Genomic DNA, 15,926 nt, shown 5'->3' with positions numbered 1-15,926 from the left:
CCCCTACCCACGGCCTTAATTCAACAGCTGAATCAAGAGAGCGTCGGCCTGTTTGGAGCCTGATTACCTTTTAAGTTCAATTAGGGGCACCTGCAATCTGCATCAATTAAAGACCTGATCTATCAGCCGCTGCCCTTCGCCAATGTATTTTGGTCTGTGCAGGTATTATTTACGGCCGGGTGTGGCTGCCAGCTAACACAGATGCTCTAGAGTTGAACATTAAGAGAGAGCTCTTTGTGCGAGACTGGTCCAGACCCCACAGCTGGCAGTAGGTTAGAGAGCCTCTCTGGATCCTGCCTCCTGTTAGTCTGTTGTTGACGACATGTGGCACTGATATTATCCAAATGAACTGCATCCCCCTCGGTATCAAAGCCTTAGCTCGGTACTAAAGGCCACCTTGCCTATTAATCTGACTGGGACTTGGACGTAGGATATAGAAGTAACAGGTGCAGGGGTTGAGGGCGAGATATGGATAATATAGATTATTAATGAGCTTTTGGATGGCTCTGGATACAACTCCGGGTCTGTTTGGGGCTCCATATGTCGCCTTGTACAGTTCATCTGCAGCTCTCAAGTGGTTTAGCTGGCTTTGGTACTGACCCTGTGTTACTGCAGGCTGGGCAGGGCAGGGGCTCAGCGCAGCAACAGACATACAAACCCAAAGTTGTTTTTTTTACCCCTCCTTAAGCTTGTGACTTCTAATGCTATTGCAAAACGTGTCAGACAGCATCAGTAAGGGAAATATTTGTAAATGACATCTGGCTTCCAGGACACTATCCTGTTGCCAGAGAGCTGAAGTAAATATTTACAGCAAAACATCAATGGAGTGTATGAACTTAAGGTGTCTGCCAGGGACTGTGAATCTAAAATATGCATGGAGATTCTGTGTTATTCATCATCTTCCCTTAGTAAAACATATTTAATGATGGCCGTTACATGCCAGATAACAAGCATAACAACCCCAATTTGTAATTACTGCAGTTTGACAGGAGTTGCAGGATATCCAATAGTTAGTATGAGTCCCAGCATGTTGGGTAGGAGGAGATGTTTGTGTTTAGAGAAATACAGCAAGATACTGTAAAACACTTTGGTTCCACGGTTTATTCTCTACTATCGTGGTCTCAAATGAATCGTCCAAGCAGGCTTGCTACAAAACCTAAGTGTAATAACTAGTCTCCTAAGACTCGTAAGTTGTGCTAGTATATTGCATTTTCCAATTAAATACGCTGAAAGATAAGCTCTGTGTGAATGTTGTGTTTTTAGACTGAAGGAGAATTCATTATTTCCATGATTGATTATTTTCCTCCCAATGAGTGTGCACTAAATCAATTATTACATTTTTGATTTCACATATTTTTCAGGGACGATTTTCATATTTGAACGTGAAATAATATTAATCTTGCATATATATTCTAGGACACACAATGTATAGTATTCATATATCATTACAAAATGATTTCCATAGATACAGACTGGTTAAAAGGAATAATAAATATGAGAGGAGATATACAGGTGTAGGATCTTAATTTGACCAGTTTCTCACAGCAGGAGTAATCCTGCAGCAACAGGAAATGTGAATTATTGTGTGGATTATAACAAACTGACAGTTTTGTAGGGGTTCATAAATTGTTAGTTAGGACAAATCAAGTCAGACATTTTAAAGTTGAAATGACAAACTTTCAAAGCCTTTTTAAACCTTGAACACACAACAAGTTTGCATTTCCTGCTGTGCATGACATTTCCTGCAACAGGGTGAGCAGATTACTATCCGACATCTGATCCAATAATATATACAGTATATTCAATGACAAGACATCTTTGCTGCACATACATACAGTTGTGCAATGTGAAACGTTGGATGCTGACTGTGTGATTATTTTGTGAACGTTAATAAATGCTAAGAAAGTCTAGGTGAATGTTTTATGTGTGAATGTATTATGTGTGAATGTATTATCTGAATGCTTTAGGAAGGGCTATGCCGTCAATATTCTATACAGAATGTCTGAATTCCAATTCTGTATACTATATGAGTACTAGAATCTTATCAAAGCTGTGTGTGTGTGTGTGTGTGTGTGTGTGTGTGTGTGTGTGTGTGTGTGTGTGTGTGTGTGTGTGTGTGTGTGCGTGTGTGTGCGTGTGTGTGTGTGTGTGTGTGTGTGTGTGTGTGTGTGTGTGTGTGTGTGTGTGTGTGTGTGTGTGTGTGTGTGTGTGTGTGTGTGTGTGTGTGTGTAACACGGTTATACTCACTGGCATGGTCTGTCCGCCGTGCAGGCTGTTGATGGCCGCCTGTGCTTCTGCGTGGCTGGAGAACTTGACAAAGGCACAGCCTGCACACACACGCGCCCACACCGATAGACAGGGGGAGGGAGGGAGAGAGAGAGAGAGAGAGAGAGAGAGAGAGAGAGAGAGAGAGAGAGATGCAGCATCAGAGAGCTGTCCTTGAGTAAGGCAAAAACATTCATTACCATTATTTTCATGTTATCTAGTTTGTTAATGTATTCTGCCATTTGTGTTTTCAGTGCATAACTCTGAATAAATCATTCTAATTGTAGTGAAGGCATTAGCTGCATGGAACATCCTGTCCCTCGCCCATTTCTAATTCCACCCCTCTACGCCGGAGCACAGGAGCAACAGCATCTACCACCGAGCCTTGGTTGTGATTATTCATCTGTTTAATATTTACACATTGTGATCTGTGTGCAGTCTATCATAAAACAGATTATGATGACAAAGGCATACTATTATAATATGCCTATCTGCCAGTATCTTTGCTTGTGTATATTTTTCTACTAAGGGCTTTGCTCAAGGGGCATTCAAATCATCTTAAATCTGTTGCCTGGTTTATGCAAAAATCTACAGGAACAGACAAAAAACTGAAGGTAGCATTCTTGGGGTTTCAAATAATTATCTTCTGATTTCGATCACCATAATATGTTAAACAAGATTTAACGTATAAATATGTATGCACATGGTTAAAAAGAAACACACAAATATGTAGCTATTCCAAGGAATAAATTGTCTTAACATATTCTGATCTATCAGAATACACATGTTTATTGAGGGAGAGATACTAAAACAGAGAAAGACTATGCACAATAAAGAAAGTGTTGTACTGTATAAAAGTGTTGTACTGTCTAAAAGTGTTGTACTGTTTAAGTGTTGTACTGTCTAAAAGTGTTGTACTGTATAAAAGTGTGGTACTGTATAAAAGTGTTGTACTGTATAAAAGTGTTGTACTGTCTAAAAGTGTTGTACTGCATAAAAGTGCTGTACGGTTTAAAAGTGTTGAACTGTATAAAAGTGTTGTACTGTTTAAAAGTCTTGTACCGTTTAAGTGTTGTACTGTATAAAAGTGTTGTACTGTATAAAAGTGTTGTACTGTATAAAAGTGCTGTACTGTATAAAAGTGTTGTACTTTATAAAAGTGTTATACTGTAGAAAAGTGTTGTACTGTATAAAAGTATTGTACTGTATAAAAGTGTTGTACTGTATAAAAGTGTTGTACTGTCTAAAAGTGTTGTACTGTATAAAAGTGTTATACTGTCTAAAAGTGTTGTACTGCATAAAAGTTTTGTACTGTATAAAGTGGTATACTGTCTAAAAGTGTTGTACTGTCTAAAAGTGTTGTACTGTTTAACAGTGTTGTACTGTTTAAGTGTTGTACTGTATAAAAGCGTTACACTGTATAAAAGTGTTGTACTGTATAAAAGTGTTGTACTTTCTAAAAGTGTTATACTGTCTAAAAGTGTTGTACTGTATAAAAGTGCTGTACTGTTTGAAAGTGTTGTACTGTCTAAAAGTGTTGTACTGTATAAAAGTGTTGTACTGTCTAAAAGTGTTGTACTGTCTAAAAGTGTTGAACTGTATGAAAGTGTTGTACTGTATAAAAGTGTTGTACTGTATAAAAGTGTTGTACTGTCTAAAAGTGTTGAACTGTATAAAAGTGTTGTACTGTATAAAAGTGTTGTACTGTATAAAAGTGTTGTACTGTATAAAAGTGTTGTACTGTATAAAAGTGTTGTACTGTATAAAAGTGTTGTAATGTCTAAAAGTGTTGTACTGTATAAAAGTGTTGTACTGTATAAAAGTGTTGTACTGTCTAAAAGTGTTGTACTGTCTAAAAGTGTTGAACTGTATAAAAGTGTTGTACTGTATAAAAGTGTTGTACTGTATAAAAGTGTTGTACTGTATAAAAGTGTTGTACTGTATAAAAGTGTTGTACTGTATAAAATTGTTGTACTGTATAAAAGTGGTGTACTGTTTGAAAGTGTTGTACTGTTTAAGTGTTGTGCTGTATAAAAGTGTTGTACTGTATAAAAGTGTTGTACTGTCTAAAAGTGTTGTACTGTATAAAAGTGTTGTACTGTATAAAAGTGTTGTACTGTCTAAAAGTGTTGTACTGTATAAAAGTGTTGTACTGTATAAAAGTGTTGTACTGTCTAAAAGTGTTGTACTGTCTAAAAGTGTTGAACTGTATAAAAGTGTTGTACTGTATAAAAGTGTTGTACTGTATAAAAGTGTTGTACTGTATAAAAGTGTTGCACTGTATAAAATTGTTGTACTGTATAAAAGTGGTGTACTGTTTGAAAGTGTTGTACTGTTTAAGTGTTGTGCTGTATAAAAGTGTTGTGCTGTATAAAAGTGTTGTACTGTATAAAAGTGTTGTACTGTATAAATGTGTTGTACTGTTTAAGTGTTGTACTGTATAAAAGTGTTGTACTGTATAAAAGTGTTATACTGTATAAAAGTGTTGAACTGTATAAAAGTGTTGTACTGTTTAAGTGTTGTACTGTATAAAAGTGTTGTACTGTCTAAAAGTGTTATACTGTCTAAAAGTGTTGTACTTTCTAAAAGTGTTGTACTGTCTAAAAGTGTTGTACTGTATAAAAGTGTTGTACTGTTTGAAAGTGTTGTACTGTCTAAAAGTTTTGTACTGTATAAAAGTGTTGTACTGTATAAAAGTGTTGTACTGTCTAAAAGTGTTGTACTGTATAAAAGTGTTGTACTGTCTAAAAGTGTTGTACTGTCTAAAAGTGTTGAACTGTATAAAAGTGTTGTACTGTATAAAAGTGTTGTACTGTATAAAAGTGTTGTACTGTATAAAAGTGGTGTACTGTTTGAAAGTGTTGTACTGTTTAAGTGTTGTGCTGTATAAAAGTGTTGTACTGTATAAAAGTGTTGTACTGTATAAAAGTGTTGTACTGTTTAAGTGTTGTACTGTATAAAAGTGTTGTACTGTATAAAAGTGTTATACTGTATAAAAGTGTTGAACTGTATAAAAGTGTTGTACTGTTTAAGTGTTGTACTGTATAAAAGTGTTGTACTGTATAAAAGTGTTATACTGTATAAAAGTGTTGTACTGTATAAAAGTGTTGTACTGTTTAAGTGTTGTACTGTATAAAAGTGTTGTACTGTCTAAAAGTGTTGTACTGTATAAAAGTGTTGTACTGTTTGAAAGTGTTGTACTGTATAAAAGTGTTGTACTGTATAAAAGTGTTGTACTGTATAAAAGTGTTGTACTGTTTGAAAGTGTTGTACTGTTTAAAAGTGTTGTACTGTATAAAGTGTTGTACTGTTTGAAAGTGTTATACTGCATCAAAGCAGTATACTGTAAAAAAGTGTTGTACTGTATATTTAAATTAGCCTATATTGAGCACTTTAAATTCCATAGGTGCATTTTACTGCAGGCTTCATCCCAGTCATATTTTGCTAAATGATTTCTTCTAGTTTAGACTCCTTCTTATCACTGTCTTCTGGAGGCAGCTCGTGTCTGGTTACTAGATAGCTAATTAACTACATAGGTAATTAACTCATCTGGTTTCATATGGACCTTTCTTACCGGAGCAGGACCAGTGTGTAAGACAGACAGCGTTTTCCTAGCTTTTAAAAACAGCTGATACCCGTTTAGAAAGCTTTCAACAATCCAATTAGAAGTGTTTATATACATTTATTCATCATCAATTCCCCGCAGGGGCACAGATGATTCATTTAAATTACAATGGCTGATAGCTACACCCAAGAGAAACACTGGCCCATTCACTTAGGCATTCTAAAACAGCCATCCAGCATCCCTGTGTAGACAAATGAATCATTTCCTCAACCAAATCAAATGTGGCCATGAATGGAGTTATATACACTGGCTGCATATAAACAATTTCCCCTTGTCACCTTGGCAATCTGTGCTCCATCAACATGATCAATGTTGTATGTAGACATGTGAAAATGTGATTCTAATGTAATATTACGTTTTCTAAACGTAAATGGGAACTCGGCTGCGTGGGTAAGTTAGCATGTGTTCAGACCAGATGCTATATAAAGGCAGGAGACATGACTAAAAAGTGGTTGGTAGACAAGTCACAAAGGGCTTTGATTTCACCGTGGCCCCTTTGCTCTCCCTTCTCTGGCACTCCCCTCTGCTTTGGAAGCTAAAGGTCCCTTTTTCCTCCAACTGGAGCGAGGGAGGGAGGCAGCAGCCGTCTGGGGGAACGTTTGATTGCACGCCTCTGTTTGAGGGAACAAAAACGTTTAACCTTTGTAGTGGAAATAATAAGGGAGGGTTTGTTCTGGAAACTCAAAGAGCCCAGCTTTCGCTTCCAGGTCCTAGATGACATACTGTTGGTTGTCAACCTCCATCCCCAACATCCACCTAGCTAACAAGGCTGGCCCTGGCAGTGATTAAGCCCTGGTGTCCCGACTCAGCTCAACTGGAGGCAGGGCAGACTGAGAATCACTGCGATTGGCAAACAACATGTATTTAAACATGTGGGGCTCTCAACACCCCCCACTGACTGAGGCAGCGAACGTAGCGGCATGTGTGTGTAGACTTGCTTTCCCTGACCTAGAAAAAAAGCTTGGATAGGTTTAGGACCCGGAGCATGAAGTTCTCAAAAGAATTGGAAGTGAAGCTAGACTCATAAATTATAGTGCGCATTCAGTCAAGGTTTTTGAATGTGATGGTTGAGAATAAAAAAAAGAAAAAAAAGACTGCATTACTTTCAAGCTAGCTGGAGGTTCTGTGTTGCCTTTTGAAATTCCCAAGGAAAATAATATGTATGCAGGAATTCCATCAGGCAGAATGGATGACATTTATAACACAACTTAATTATAGACCTAAAAACCATCTCTCTGTTATTCCTGACAATTCCTCGCTCCATTCAACTCTGGCAGCAAGTGTTTCACTTTGAGAGTACTTTGAGCAGGGCTGCCATACAGAGATGGATGTCAAACATCTTGGCCTTTTTATTGGGTTGAAAAGACGCTGAAAGCCTCCGAGTGGCATACATTTACATCAACAGGGGACAAAGGCTCCATAATGGAATAGAGAGTACTGTCAATTTCAAGATCTGTTTCATTTGACTGATGGGACCATGTCTAGTGGTACTGTGGTTGCCAAAATGATTTGCTGCCACCGTCTCCTTAACGATGTCATGGGATTCTTGCACAACTGGCTCTGGTCGGAGCAGTCAGTCAAACCCTTCTCTCAGTCACCTGGAGGCCAAACAACTGGGACAGTCTGTAAGTAACAGACAACACCTATGGTACACAACTACAGATCTTAGCACAACAATGAGAGAGACATAAAGCAAGATGAAGAAAAGAGCTGGTGATGTGAAACTGGTGATGAGAAGGGTATAGAGAGTAGTATCGAGAGAAGAGAGGAGCGCTACAGTGGCTGGCAAATGAGTGAAAGAGAGAACGAGTGAATGAGGGAGCTCCCTGGTTCCAGTCTGACCCAGCAGGAGCACACAGTACTGGGCTTATTTCATTTTGTGGGCTGTCAATCAGAGCCAGGCAGGCAGCGGGGAGCGGCCCGGGGAGAGGGAGCAGGGAGCAGGCCTTTGGGGAACGCAGAACAATAGAGCCCGGATCAACAGAGAGCGGAGCAGATGTACACACCGATAATCACATGGCTCAATATAGGCAGCCTTTCTCTTGAATGTACTTGGAAGCTGCACATTATCAAACCTCCCACTTTCTCACACATCTATTTCACACATTCAGCTATTTAATATAGGAGGCGAGAGAGAGAGAGAGAGAGAGAGAGAGAGAGAGAGAGAGAGAGAGAGAGAGAGAGAGAGCGAGAGAGAGAGAGAGAGAGGTAGGTAGGTAGGTAGGTAGGTAGGTAGGTAGGTAGGTAGGTAGGTAGGTAGGTAGGTAGGTAGGTAGGTAGGTAGGTAGGTAGGTAGGTAGGTAGGTAGGTAGGTAGGTAGGTAGGTAGATAGGTAGGTAGGTAGGTAGGAGAGAGAGAGAGTGCACCCCAAAGCTCGTTGCTTATCAGAGGAAATAACATGGCTTGTGGTCTGAGACAGACCAATCAAACGATAGGAGGAAGACACACTGCTGGGTATGATCAAACCTTGAATCAAACATCCATAGCCATCTTTCACTTTGTTATGATTCAATTGACTTCATAGCATCTGTGCCGTTGTTGTGTTTTGGTGAATAATGCTCGACTGTTTTTGTTGTGAGTGGCAGGGGTAAAAGCCAGGGAAAGACTGATTTATTTACAGTAGGACATTATCGTCGACAAACGTCTCTAGGGAGGGATGACAGGGATGTGGGAAACAAACATAATTACACCCCACCGCCTTTCTGATAACAGGAAGAGGAGGAGGAAGGGAGTTGGAGGGAAGAGGAGGTGTTTGCAATGTGTTTGTTGAGTACGAGTCTAGGGAAAGTGAATGGTGTGAGGAATGGGGACTACAAAGGGAAAGCTGGAGAAGGAGGGAGTGAAGAGAGAGAGGTGTGGAGAGAAAAGATAGATAGGTGAGAGGAAGGAGGTGTGATGCTGTCTGTGTAGGGGAGGTATAAGGAGAAGGTGAGAGAAAGAAGTGGAATGGACAGGATATACAGAACGGTAAGGGGAAGGTAAGGCCAGGGGAGAAGAGGAGGGTAGGAAGGGGACAGGTGAGGTGAGGGAATATACAGGGTGAGGGAGAGGGAGGAGGAGAAGGAGAGAGAGTAGAGATAGAAATGGGGAATAGAGGGAGCGAGTGTGTGTGAGAGAGAGAAAAGAGAGGGGGAGAAAGAGGGGAGTAGAGAGCAAGAGACAGCAGGAAGGAGACAGGTAAGAAGAGAGAGAGGGAGTAGAGAGGCAAAGAGGAAGTGAGGTGTGTGGGCAGACGCTGACCCTTACTGGCCCCATCAGGCCCTCTCAGGACGGTGCACTCCTCGATCTGGCCGAAGGTCTCAAAGAGCCGCCGGACGTCCTCCTCGCTCTGCTGCTTCCCAAGCATCCCCACAAACAGCTTCCTGTCTTCTGGAGGGAAACCGGGGGAGAGGAGGAGAGGAGGGAAAGGAAGAAGGAGAGAGAACACAAACAAATGCTACAGCTGATGGCACCCTTCTGCTGAGTCTGTGAGGATCACCTCAGTAGGAAACTCAAAACACTCCCCGTCGTCATCAGGCACACTGGTGTTCTGTTGTTGTTGTTGTTGTTGTTGTTGTGTGGTTTCCCTGGGAGGAAGACATAATCCTGTCTCCACTGAGCTATTCTAGTAGATAGAGCTGCCTGCAGTGTCTGGGTGATGGTTGATACAGATGTTGTTTGGAGTGCTGTTACTGTCAAGCAGCAGTAATACATGAAGATAAGAGCTCCAGTATAGCATAGTAGTGTATATAGTATACAGTGTATAGTGTATAGTGTTGCCTGAGTTGTGTGTTGTACAGCTGTATCCTGTGTTGACCTATACCCTCCCCTCCCTAGCCCGCTTTGACACGGCTAGTCCCGCTGGCCAGACGGGGGCGCTGTGACTACGATGTATGGCTTCTATACCTCCAGACCTGGCCAGTCAGAAGGGAGGATTTTTCTAATTAATCTCCCCTGGCATTAGACAGAACATTCATCTTCTTTACCTTCTTCTACATTATGCATTTCCTATTCGACTGTGTTGTGGAATGGAATGGCTACTAGCAAGAACCCATCCCCAGAACTGATGGAACGTGGCAGGGAGAGGAAGACGAGTTTATTGGAAATGACACTGTTGATCTTCAGCGTGAGTCATTTGACCGCGTTGGGGAGGGAGCGGTGGGGGGAAGACGAGGGGCGAGAGCATCACCTGGCCCTGGACAGAAGTGACATCTCCTGTACCTGCAAGGTACCATTAGACATAGTTGGTCTAAAAATAAAGCTAGGGGAACCTCAGATCCTGTTACATTCCTGTGAAGTTCAAATGAGACACGTGCCTGGCACATGCATAATCAGCATGCCCTGCCGGCCTGCCCGACGGCAAGCCACTCTTACTATGGCTGGCAGTGTCAGAGCTTCATCTTAAAGTGGAAGCCCTGTTGCTAGTCACGATCACACTCATCTGATCACGCCTCCCACTGACCCAGCCATACAGGGAGTGTATTAGGTAGTGTGTACTAGGTAGTTGTTGCGGAATTGTTAGATTACTTGTTAGATATTGCTGCACTGTCGGAACTAGAAGCACAAGCATTTCGCTACACTCGCATTAACATCTGCTAACCATGTGTATGTGACCAATAATTTGATTGATACACTGGCCCAGCCTCACACAGACCCCGCCTCGCATGGACCCAGACTCAAACTTCAAACGTCATGACCATGGCTCCAGCCTCTCACTCCTACATGACCATCTGCTGTAATAACTGGCCTCATACATTCTCTTGCTCCTACACATTCATCTACAGCAGTCACGCCTCACACGTCACCGTCACATACCCAGCAGCCATCTCTCTACTCAGTAAAGCTCCTCTATCGGTCCTTGGCCTGATAGGCCAGAGGAGAACAGGGTACACAGTGTGTGGTCATGGGGACTGGCTGGATGGGGACTAGATGATATACACAGATGATACAGTCTTATACTCAGCTGGCCCCTCCCTGGGTTTTGTGTCACAACAAAGCCTTCTTAGTGTCCAACAAGCTTTCTCTGCCCTTAACCTTATTCTGAACACCTCCAAAACAAAGGTCATGTGGTTTGGTAAGAAGAATGCCCCTCTCCCCACAGGTGTGATTACTACCTCTGAGGGTTTAGAGCTTGAGGTAATCACCTCATACAAGTACTTGGGAGTATGGCTAGACAGTACACTGTCCTTCTCTCAGCACATATCAAAGCTGCAGGCTAAAGTTAAATCTAGACTTGGTTTCCTCTATCGTAATCGCTCCTCTTTCACCCCAGCTGCCAAACTAACCCTGATTCAGATGACCATCCTACCCATGCTAGATTACGGAGACTTTATTTATAGATCGGCAGGTAAGGGTGCTCTCGAGCGGCTAGATGTTCTTTACCATTCGGTCATCAGATGTGCCACCAATGCTCCTTATAGGACACATCACTGCACTCTATACTTCTCTGTAAACTGGTCATCTCTGTATACCCGTCGCAAGACCCACTGGTTGATGCTTATTTATAAAACCCTCTTAGGCCTCACTCCCCCCTGTCTGAAATATCTACTGCAGCCCTCATCCTCCACATACAACACCCGTTCTGCCAGTCACATTCTGTTAAAGGTCCCCTAAGCACACACACCCCTGGGTTGCTCGTCTTTTCAGTTTGCTGCAGCTAGCGACTGGAACGAGCTGCAACCAACACTCAAACTGGACCGTTTTGTCTCCATCTCTTCATTCAAAGACTCAATCATGGACACACTTACTGACAGTTGTGGCTGCTTTGCGTAATGTATTGTTGTCTCTACCTTTGTGCTGTTGTCTGTGCCCTTTAATGTTTGTACTCTGTTTTGTGGTGCTGACATGTTGTGCTGCTGCCTTGTTGCGTTGTTACCATGTTGTTGTCATGTTGTGTTGCTACCATGCTGTGTTGTCATGTGGTGCTGCCATGCTATGTTGTTGTCTTAGGTCTCTCTTTATGTAGTGTTGTGTTGTCTCTCTTGTAGTCATGTGTGTTTTGTCCTATATTTAATTTAATTTATTTAATTTTTAATCCCAGCCCCCGTCCCCGCAGGAGGCCTTTTGCCTTTTGGTAGGCCGTCATTGTAAATAAGAATTTGTTCTTAACTGATTTGCCTAGTTAAATAAAGTTTTTTTTTTAAGAAAAAAAAAAGAGCTGACCAAAAAATAAACCAGGAGAGGACAGGATATGGGTCTCAGCTGGGATGCATTCACAGCTTTCAGCTCACAGAGCAGTTCAGGACAGGTGTTTGTCTGGAATGAGTCAGAGCTTAAGAGATGAGACAAAAGGTGAGACTTGAGTGGCTCCCAGAACACACCTGACTCCATTTGGATTGTCTCGCTCTCTCTCTCGGCCATCAGACGTTTCATTGGGGTGTCACTATCAGGCCTTAATGGTAGAAGTGCACTTTTACAGGCCTCCTGTGGCATCTTAATGTTTTGGGACAAAGACTAATTTCCAACCGGGGCCTGAGGAGGCCTAATGATAGCTTTACAAGGCTAATTAACTAGCCATGAGTGAGGTAATGAACTTTTCAAACATGCAGACTGAAGAAATAAATGACACCCGGCAAAAGTGTTAAAGGAGAGTGAGAGCTCTTCTGAGCCCTCCTCTGGGAGGGAGGAACGGCCGGAGTGAGAAGATTGAATTTGGAGACGATATCTTTTCATTGCCTGACCTAAGCACTCTTCTCCTCTCCTCTCGCCGAGCCGGCCGGCCGGCCCACCGCACCGCACACCCTGGCCAGAGTATGAATCGCTATTAATTTGTCCATTTTGCACCTGTCTCCAAAGCAGTGCGTTATTGGATCTGCAAGGTTTCTCTACTCTTATGGCCACTCGGAGGCTTTTAAAGTGCATTTATGGTTATGAATAAATAACCAGCGATGCTCACTACTCTGCATAACGAGATGTCTAGCCTCCAGAACAGACTGAGAGAGTTCTTCATAAAAGTGTGTGTGGAGGGGGAAAATCAATGAGTATACAGTTAAAGTACAATCCTGCATTATAATCCAGACTAAAGTGAATGCTTCACTATGCAGAACACTTAGGATTTAACTGACATGGATACTTGACCCGACTGTCTGTCTGACCCCTCTCCTCCATACTTATCTATCACAGAGAGATCCTAGCCCCTCTTACCCCTGTCTATAAATGAGCCCTGATAGAACAGCAGCCCTGCTATAACAGGTGATCTGTACTGTGAATGAGGCTCCACTCAGTAGCCACCCATGTAATCGACATGGTCCTTCCTCGCCACTGCGTAACATTAAAAATGAGTGTCTGCATGAGAAACAGAGAAAGAGAGAGAGAGAGAGATGGATAGCTAGGTTTGTGTGCTACAGTGTCCAACTGACTGCACGCACGCACGCACGCACACATACACACACACACACATACTATCCTCCACTCGTCTCTCTCTCCGCAGCTGTTCAATGCTTGACTGAAGGTAGGTGTAATTGTGTGGGATATAGGGCTGTGTCAGTCTGAGATGGCATGTCCAGTCTGAGATGGCATGTGGACGGCCCCATTTTAGGAATGCAAATAGAAGAGAAGATCAAAGTTATCAAAACACAACTGACATCTGACAATCGCTTGTCTCAGGAAGCCTTTTCATTTCAGCGCCCGGTGTATTAAAAATTAATGGATTTTGCACAGATGCCATATGCTGTCAAGATTGATGCTTCTCTCTCTGGATTAAAGTGCTACTTTTGTTGTAGGGTGCAGTGTGTCTGGCTTGGTATTCTCTCTCTCTCTGCACGCACGTACTCTCTGCACGCACGTACTCTCTCTCTCTCTCTCTCTCTCTCTCTCTCTCTCTCTCTCTCTCTCTCTCTCTCTCTCTCTCTCTCTCTCTCTCTCTCTCTCTCTCTCTCTCTCTCTCTCTCTCTCTCTCTCTCACACACACACACACAGGGTGGGGAATGAGCTGTTGAGAAACCTACTTAGCTAAAGTTTTTCCTTCTGGTTGCAAATAAATGCCGCCCTAGAAACAATTAGTCTCATGCTAGACTAAAGTGTTAGTGGTTGACATGTTTTTTGAATGCCTCATTGCCATATCATGTAAAGTGTGCTGCTCACCCTGACCGTGTGTGTGTGCTGTGCTCTGAAAGCATGGACAGCTGCACCAAACGATAAAAGCTTCCTGCTAGGCCTCTGGGTTCATTTCAAGCACACAGTAATGTTTAAGGCAACACATCAGATGGGTTATGGTGCTGATGGCTCATTATTGGACCTGACGCTGCATGGCACACGGCTGCTGCCTTCAAGGCTCTGCCATGGTGGGATCAGACCCCACTCTATAGCCTAACCCCAGCCCTACTCCTCAGCCACATTCCTCAGCCCCATACCCCAGCCCTATATACAGCCCCCAGTACTGTAGCCCTGCTGGTCTACTGCAACCCCAGATCCAGCTCCAGCTTCATCTTCAGCTTCCGCTCCAGCCCTATACCCCAGTTCTATATAAAGCCCCAAGCATCAGCCCCAACCCCAGCTCTAGTCCCAGGTCCAGCTCCCTCCCCAGCTCCAGCCCTGCTCCTCAGCCCTATACCCCAGCTCTATATAAAGTCCCCAGCCCCAGCCCTGCTCCTCAGCCCTATACCCCAGCTCTATATAAAGTCCCCAGCTCCAGCCCTGCTCCTCAGCCCTATACCCCAGCTCTATATAAAGTCCCCAGCCCCAGCTCCAGCCCTGCTCCTCAGCCCTATACCCCAGCTCTATATAAAGTCCCCAGCCCCAGCCCTGCTCCTCAGCCCTATACCCCAGCTCTATATAAAGTCCCCAGCCCCAGCTCCAGCCCTGCTCCTCAGCCCTATACCCCAGCTCTATATAAAGTCCCCAGCCCCAGCTCCAGCCCTGCTCCTCAGCCCTATACCCCAACTTTATGTAAAGTCCCCAGCTCCACACCCAGCTCCATCTCCAGCTCCCTCCCCAGATTCAGCCTGGCCTGCTGTAATGCTGATGAAGATACATCTGACTGACCCATAGTCTCTTAACTGATAGGCCTAATCTGATAAATGCCAGAAGATTATTCAACATAGTGAGGCAGTAAATATAATCATAAGAAGGGAAGGAATATTCAAATTGTCACCGTATCAGGCATTTTTTACATTTCATTTCTTAAACCTTTGTTTAACTAGGCAAGTCAGTTAAGAACTAATTCTTATTTACATTTACAATGACAGCCTCCCTGGGAAGAGTGGGTTAACTTCCTCGTTCAGGGGCAGAACAATAGATTTTTACCTTGTCAGTTGCAGTGTCAGTCAGTTACCTTGTCAGTCAGTTAAGGGATCCGATCCAGCAACCTTACAGTTACTGGCCCAATGCACTAACCACTAGGCTACCTCCCGCAGGAGGAGTGACGACAGGATCCAGGCCCCCTGATTGTAAATGCATAAGTCGTATTGCAAGGAATTTCACTTTCATTTACTCAGAAGCACAAGGAGGGCCTTTCGTTGCGACTTTCAAAAACGATCACAGAACAACGGAAGAAATGTGGTGAAATTGCCTGTTCCAATTTCTTTCCAAATATTTAAACTCCATTTATTTTTTCTTAGACAATTTGGGTGTATGTTTTCTCATGGCATGGCCCTATCATACAGGTGCTGTAACAAAGCAATTTAATTTAATGCCCAGCCAACCTTGAGCTACTACACTGTGTTCCCTGCACCTCTGACAAACTGGGTGTGTGCCGCCCTGCCGGGCTCTTTCTGACTTTTCAAAGTTTTGCATGTTTCGTGTCCAGAGGCGGAGAGAAATCTTTTGGCTTCATTTGCATGTAAAGTGGAGCACGGTCCTCAGTGGGTGTTGAGGTGCCTCCAGACAGCCCCTCCCCAGCGGCCTGGCAGCCTGCTGCAACAGCCACACATCAGCCCTCACTCTTCCCTATCTGCTGGTTGGGGCACGACAGCACACTGCACAAGAGCTTGAGGTCCTGTCAATCTCTCACCTCCCAGACTGGGGTCATCCTTCAGAGACGCGCGCTGAGATGAGGAAGCGCCTAGGCAAGGACGAACACAGAGCAAAAAAAAAGGATAACTCCTCAGGATGCCGTAGG

General features: G+C 43.2%; 1 protein-coding gene across 25 annotated transcripts in view; it reads right to left on the bottom strand.

The window, feature by feature from the left end:
• The window catches only part of LOC110506471 (CUGBP Elav-like family member 4), a 192,531-nt gene that overhangs the window by 34,935 nt on the left and 141,670 nt on the right, over positions 1-15,926 (bottom strand). For 18 of the 25 annotated variants that reach the window (XM_036963211.1, XM_036963216.1, XM_036963213.1 and 15 more), the window contains exons 4-5: positions 9,131-9,259; positions 2,248-2,327 (exon numbers count right to left, since the gene is read on the bottom strand). In XM_036963211.1, coding sequence (XP_036819106.1) covers positions 2,248-2,327; positions 9,131-9,259 — 209 coding nt within the window. The remainder of the gene's footprint in view (positions 1-2,247; positions 2,328-9,130; positions 9,260-15,926) is intronic. The other 7 variants (XM_036963214.1, XM_036963226.1, XM_036963228.1 and 4 more) reach the window with 2 other exon arrangements.

The sequence above is a fragment of the Oncorhynchus mykiss genome, chromosome 26 (genome assembly GCF_013265735.2).
Source record: "Oncorhynchus mykiss isolate Arlee chromosome 26, USDA_OmykA_1.1, whole genome shotgun sequence".
Classification (NCBI taxonomy): Eukaryota; Metazoa; Chordata; class Actinopteri; order Salmoniformes; family Salmonidae; genus Oncorhynchus; species Oncorhynchus mykiss.
This window is presented reverse-complemented; position numbering and strand designations above follow the sequence as displayed.